This window comes from Onychostruthus taczanowskii, unplaced genomic scaffold (genome assembly GCF_017590055.1).
Source record: "Onychostruthus taczanowskii isolate IOZ18803 unplaced genomic scaffold, ASM1759005v1 scaffold318, whole genome shotgun sequence".
Taxonomy (NCBI): Eukaryota; Metazoa; Chordata; class Aves; order Passeriformes; family Passeridae; genus Onychostruthus; species Onychostruthus taczanowskii.
Genome location: NW_024500550.1, coordinates 27,096 through 33,876, shown reverse-complemented (window position 1 = coordinate 33,876; position 6,781 = coordinate 27,096). Strand labels below are relative to the sequence as shown.

Here is a 6,781-nt window from a genome sequence, read left to right as displayed (position 1 = left end):
CCCCTGAGCACCTGGGGAACCCCTGAGCACCTGGGGAACCCCCCTGAGCACCTGGGGAGCACATGGGGAACCCCCCTGAGCACCTGGGGAACACCTGGGGAGCCCCCGAGCACCTGGGGAACCCCCCCTGAGCACCTGGGGAAACCCCCTGAGCACCTGGGGAACCCCTGAGCACCTGGGGAACCCCTGGGGGACCCCCTGAGCACCTGGGGACCCCCTGAGCACCTGGGGAACACCTGGGGAACGCCCCTGAGCACCTGGGGAACCCCTGAGCACCTGGGGAACCCCTGGGAACCCCTCCATAGCACCTGCGGAGCCCCCTGAGCACCTGGGGAACCCCCCTGAACTGTGGGTGACCACCTGGGAACGCCCTGGGACCCCCCCCAAACCGTGGGTGACCCCCTGAAAACCCCCCACACACCTGGGGACCCCCTGGGAACCCTCCATGACCGTGACCCCTTGGCACCCTCCCAAACACCTGGGACCACCCCCCAGGACCCAGTTTTGGGGTCCCCTATCTCCCTGGGTGCCCCCCAATCGCAGACCCCTCCCCAAATCCCACATCCCCCCCCCCCTTCCAGGCCTCCAGGTGGGAGTGGAAGCGGCTGAAGGCGAAGACCCCCAAAAATGGACCCCCCCCTTGTCCTCGGCTGGGCCACAGCTTCTCCCTGGTGGGCAACAAGTGTTACCTGTTTGGGGGGCTGGCCAACGACAGCGAGGACCCCAAAAACAACATCCCCAGGTACGGGGCACCCCAAAACCCCAGGGCACCCCAAAACCCCGGGGGCACCCCAAAAACCCTGGGAATCTGTGGGGGGAGGGGGCTTGGGGCTGGTTTGGGGGCACTTGGGGGGTGTGGGGGTGAGGCTGAAACATTGGGGTCATTTTTAGGGGGCACCCCAAAACCCCGGGGCACCCCAAAAATCTCAGGGATGACTGAATGGGAGGGGGCTTGGGGCTGGTTTGGGGGCACACAGGGATTTTTGGGGGGCGTGGAGGTAAGCCTGAAAGATTGGGATCACCTTTGGGGGGCACAGGGACCTTTGAAGGTGCACCCCAAAACCCTGGGAGCACCCCAAAACCCCGAAAATAGAGTTGAGATGGGGGGCTTGGGGACATTCCCCGGCTTTGGGGGGACAGGGGGACCTTTGGGGGACACAGAAGTGACCCCAAAACTTTGGGGTAACTTTTGGGGGGGCTCAGGGATCCCTGGCAGGGTCACAGGTGACACTGGCACCGTTCTGGGTGCGTTTTAGGGGATTTGAGAACCCTTTTAGGGTTGTTTTGTGTCCCCAAAGACTCTTTTAGGGGTGTCCCATGTCCCCCACCACCCTTTTAGACAGTCCCACATACCCAAACACCCTTTTAGGGCTTTTTTGGGATGTCCAGATGTTCTTAATCCCCTCCTCAAATACCTGAACACCTGGACACATGGACACAGGTGTCTTTGGGGTCATTCTGAATGCATTTTATGGGATTTAAGGACCTTTTTAGGGCAGTCCCATATCCCCAGGCACCTTTTTTGGGATAGTCCTGTGGATGCAAACACCTTTTTAGGGCAGTCCCACATTTCCTAGCCCTCCTTTAGGATATTTTTGGGGTCTCCTGATTTTCTGAACCACCTGCAGATGTGGGCACAGGTGTCTTTGGGACCACCCTGGCTGCATTTTATGGGATTTAAGGACCTTTTTAGGACAATCCCATATCCCCAACCACCGTTTTAGGGAAGTCCTAAATATCCTACCACCTTTTTAAGATTTTTTTGGGGTGTCCAGACCTTTTTAATCCCCTCCCAACACACCTGAACCACCTGCACATGGGCACAGGTGACACTGAGCACGTTTTATGGGATTTAAGGGACTTTGAGGGCAATCCCATATCCCAAACACCCTTTTAGTGCAGTCCCACACATCCAACCTCCCTTTTAGGGTTTTTTGGGGTCTCCTGACCTTGTCAATCTCCTGCCACCTGTACACATGGACACTGATGTTTTTGGGGCCATCCTGATGGCATTTTATGGGATTCAAGTGGCCTTTTAGTGCAGTCCCACGTATCCAACCTCCCTTTTAGGGTTTTTTTGGAGTCTCCTGACCGTGTCAGTCTCTTTTTCAGATACCTGAACCACCTGTACAGGTGGACACTGATGTTTTTAGGGCCATCCTGATGTCATTTTATGGGGTTTAAAGAACCTTTTAGTGCAGTTCCCCACATCCAACCACCCTTTTATGGTTTTTTATCGGCTCTCCTGAGCCCGTGTCCCTTTCCTCAGGTACCTGAACGACCTGTACGTGCTGGAGCTGCGCCCGGGCTCGGGGGTGCTGGCCTGGGACATCCCCATCACTTACGGGGTGCTGCCCCCTCCCCGGGAATCCCACACGGCCGTGGTGTACACGGAGCGCGACGGGCGGCGCTCGCGCCTCGTCATCTACGGCGGCATGAGCGGCTGCAGGCTGGGGGACCTGTGGACCCTGGATATCGGTATGGGGGGTTTGGGGGCTTTGGGGGTTTTTTATGGGGTTTTTATGGGGTTTTGTGGGGTTTGGAGAGGTTTGGGGTCAGGGGAATGGCAGGTACTGAGGTACACTGCAGGCTGTTGGTGTCTGTGGGGGCATGAGCGGCTGCAGGCTGGGGGATTTGTGGACATTGGATACTGGTATGGGGGGTTTTGGGGGGGCTTTATGGGGTATTGTGGGGTTGTGGTGAGGGTTACTGGGGGACATCGTCATCTATGGGGGCATGAGCGGCTGCAGGCTGGGGGACCTGTGGACATTGGATATCGGTATGGGGGGTTTGGGGGTTTTTGTGGGGTTTTTTTTGGGTTTTGTGAGGGTTTTGTGGGTTTTTTGGGGGGTTTTTATGGGCTTTTGGGGGGTTTTATGGGGTTTTGGGGGGTTGTGGGGGGGTTTTGTGGGGTTTGGAGGGGTTTTTAGGGGGTGGGGGGGGGGTTTTGTGGGGTTTTTATGGGGTTTTGGGGTCAGGGCAGTGAGGGTTACTGGGGGAGATCGTCATCTACGGGGGCATGAGCAGCTGCAGGCTGGGGGATTTTTGGACCCTGGATATCGGTATGGGGGGGTTTGGGGTTTTATGGGGTTTCTTTGGGGTTTTGTGAGGGTTTTGTGGGTTTTTTGTGGGGTTTTTATGGGCTTTTGTGGGGTTTTGGGGTGTTTTATGGGGTTTTGGGGGGGTTTTGTGGGCTTTGGAGGGGTTTCGTGAGGGTTTTGTGGGGTTTTAGGGAGTTTTGGGGTCAGGGCAATGGAGGGTGCTGAGGGACACTGGGGGTTTGGCACCTTTGGGGGTATGAATGGCTGTTTCCTTACGTTTTAGATTGGTTGTCGTGTGGGGGGGCATGGGGAGCTGCGGGGTGGGGGATTTTTGGACCCTGGATATCGGTATGGGGGGGTTTGGGGTGTTTTGTGGGGTTTTGGGGGGTTGTGGGGGGGTTTTGTGGGGTTTGGAGGGGTTTTTATGGGGTTTTTATGGGTTTTTATGGGGTTTTTATGGGGTTTTGGGGTCAGGGCGGTGAGGGTTACTGGGGGACATCGTCATCTATGGGGGCATGAGCGGCTGCAGGCTGGGGGACCTGTGGACATTGGATATCGGTATGGGGGGTTTGGGGGTTTTTGTGGGGTTTTTTTTGGGTTTTGTGAGGGTTTTGTGGGTTTTTTGGGGGGTTTTTATGGGCTTTTGGGGGGTTTTATGGGGTTTTATGGGGTTTTGGGGGGGTTTTGTGGGGTTTGGAGGGGTTTTGTGAGGGTTTTGTGGGGTTTTAGGGAGTTTTGGGGTCAGGGCAATGGAGGGTGCTGAGGGACACTGGGGGTTTGGCACCTTTGGGGGTATGAATGGCTGTTTCCTTACGTTTTAGATTTTTTTGGGGGAGGCATTTTTTTGCATTTTGGGGTTCCTTCACATTTTGGGGTTATTTCGTCACATTTTGAGTTAATTCCTTCATGTTCTGGGTGACTTTGGGGCCGTTTCCTCACGTTTTGGGGTCGTTTTTTGGGGTTGTTTCCTCACGTTTTGGGGCCGTTTCCTCACGTTTTGGGGCTGTCTCCTCGGGTTGTTTCCTCACGTTTTGGGGCTGTCTCCTCACATTTTGGGGTTGTTTCCTCACGTTTTGGGGCTGTCTCCTCACATTTTGGGGTTGTTTCCTCACGTTTTGGGGCTGTCTCCTCACATTTTGGGGTTGTTTCCTCACGTTTTGGGGCTGTCTCCTCACATTTTGGGGTTGTTTCCTCACATTTTGGGGCTGTCTCCTCACATTTTGGGGCCGTTTCCTCACATTTTGGGGCAATTTCCTCACATTTTGGGGCCGTTTCTCACATTTTGGGGCAATTTCCTCACATTTTTGGGCCATTTTCTCACAATTTGGGGCCGTTTCCTCACATTTTGGGGCCATTTCCTCACATTTTTGGGCCATTTCCTCACATTTTGGGGCCGTTTCCTCACATTTTGGGGTGGTTTCCTCACATTTTGGGGCCGTTTCCTCAGGTTTTGAGGCCATTTTCTCACATTTTGGGGCCGTTTCCTCACATGTTGGGGCCGTTTGCTGTCTCCTCACATTTTTGGGCCATTTTCTCACATTTTGGGGCCATTTCCTCACATTTTGGGGCCGTTTACCTCACATTTTGGGCATTTCCAGAGACGCTGACCTGGAACAAGCCGAGCCTGAGCGGGGTCGCTCCCCTCCCCCGCAGCCTCCACTCGGCCACCACCATTGGCAACAAGTGAGTCTGGGGGCGACCCCCCCCAAAACCCCCCCCCAAATCCCCCCCTGACCCCCCCTTTATCCTGGGGGGGTCCCTTTGTGTCCCTGTCCCCACCCCAGGGGGGGTTGGGGTCTTTAGGGGGGTGTTTTGTTTTAATTTAATTTTTTAATTACTATGGGTTATCTCATGACCGCTCTCAAACATAAAAATTTGGGGGGTGGGGGTCTCTGGGTGTCCCCCAACCTCTGACCCCCCCAGGAGGGATATTTTTGGGGGTGGGTGCCCCTATGACCCCCCCCAGGAGGGACATTTTTGGGTTCTGGGTGTCTTTGTGATCTTTGTGACCTCTGTAGACCCCCCAGGGCTGTGCAGGTTTTTGGGGTGGGGGTCTCTGGGTGTCCCCCTGACCCCCCCTGATCTCTGACCCATCCCCCCCCCCAGGATGTACGTTTTTGGGGGGTGGGTGCCCCTGGTGATGGATGACGTGAAGGTGGCCACGCACGAGAAGGAGTGGAAGTGCACCAACACCCTGGCCTGCCTGAACCTGGGTGAGGAGGGGGCTTGGGACCCCCAAAACTGACCCCAAACCCACCCTGAAACCCACCCTGAAACACCCCAAACCTCAGCCTGGGTGAGGAGGGGGCTTGGGACCCCCAGACCCACCCCAAATCTGTTCTGGGATCCCCAAAACCGACCCCAAATCCACCCTAAAAACCCCAGAACACCTCCCAAGTCCCTCAAACCCCTCCCCAAATCCCCCAAACCCCACTCTGAGCCCCCCCAAATTCCCCCAAACCCCTTCCCAATTCCTCCAGACCCCTCTGTGACCCCCCCAGACCCCTGTGTGACCCCCCCGTGCCCCCCAGACTCGATGGCCTGGGAGCCCCTGGTGCTGGAGACCCTGGAGGACAACGTGCCGCGGGCTCGCGCCGGGCACTGCGCCGTGGCCATCGCCACCCGCCTGTACATCTGGAGCGGCCGCGACGGCTACCGCAAGGCCTGGAACAACCAGGTGTGCTGCAAGGACCTGTGGTACCTGGAGACAGGTGAGTCTGGGGGCTGCAAGAACCTGGGGGGCTGCAAGGACTTGTGGTACCTGGAGACAGGTGAGTCTGGGTGGGGGGGTCCTAGATGTGCTGCAACACAGGTGTGACAGGTGTAACACAGGTGTAATGCAGGTGCGATGTGAGTGGTACAGGTGTACCCAGGTGTACCAGATGTTCCATGGCTATAATCTACCTGTCCCCAGGTGTACCCCAGGTGTGTCAGATGTAACATAGCTATAATTTACCTGTACCTAGGTGTACCCCAGGTGTGTCAGATGTTACATAGCCATAATTTACCTGACCCCAGGTGTACACAGATTGTTGTGAGTGGTACAGGTGTACCCAGGTGTACCAGATGTTACGTAGCTCTAATCTACCTGTCCCCAGGTGTACCCTGGGTGTTTTAGATGTTACATAGCTATAATCTACCTGTACCCAGGTGTACCAGATGTTCCATAGCTATAATCCATCTGTCCCCAGGTGTACCCGATGTTACGTAGCTATAATCCACCTGTCCCTAGGTGTACCCCAGGTGTTCTAGATGTTACCTAGCTATAATCTACCTGTACCCAGGTGTTCTAGATGTTACATAGCTGTAATTTACCTGTCCCCAGGTGTACCAGGTGTTCCATTGCTGTAATTTACCTGTCCCCAGGTGTTCTAGATGTTACCTAGCTATAATCCGCCTGTCCCCAGGTGTACCAGGTGTTCCATAGCTATAATCCACCTGTCCCCAGGTGTACCAGGTGTTCCATTGCTGTAATTTACCTGTCCCCAGGTGTTCTAGATGTTACCTAGCTATAATCCACCTGTCCCCACGTGTCCCCTGTCCCCGCAGAGCGCCCGCCCGCGCCGGGCCGCGTGCAGCTGGTGCGCGCCAACACCACGTCGCTGGAGGTGAGCTGGGGCGCGGTGCCCACGGCCGACTCGTACCTGCTGCAGCTGCAGAAGTACGAGCTGCCCGCCGCGCCCGCGCCGCCGCCCGTGCCCTCGGTGCCCGCCAACCCGCCCAAGAGCCCCGCGCCCGCC

At 56.3% G+C, this 6,781-nt stretch overlaps 1 protein-coding gene across 1 annotated transcript in view; it reads left to right on the top strand.

Moving 5' to 3' along the window:
* The window catches only part of LOC121338779 (host cell factor 1-like), a 25,574-nt gene that overhangs the window by 1,758 nt on the left and 17,035 nt on the right, over positions 1-6,781 (top strand). Inside the window, exons 2-7 of the mRNA XM_041409990.1 lie at positions 582-742; positions 2,270-2,478; positions 4,640-4,724; positions 5,148-5,254; positions 5,573-5,752; positions 6,591-6,778. Coding sequence (XP_041265924.1) covers positions 582-742; positions 2,270-2,478; positions 4,640-4,724; positions 5,148-5,254; positions 5,573-5,752; positions 6,591-6,778 — 930 coding nt within the window. The remainder of the gene's footprint in view (positions 1-581; positions 743-2,269; positions 2,479-4,639; positions 4,725-5,147; positions 5,255-5,572; positions 5,753-6,590; positions 6,779-6,781) is intronic.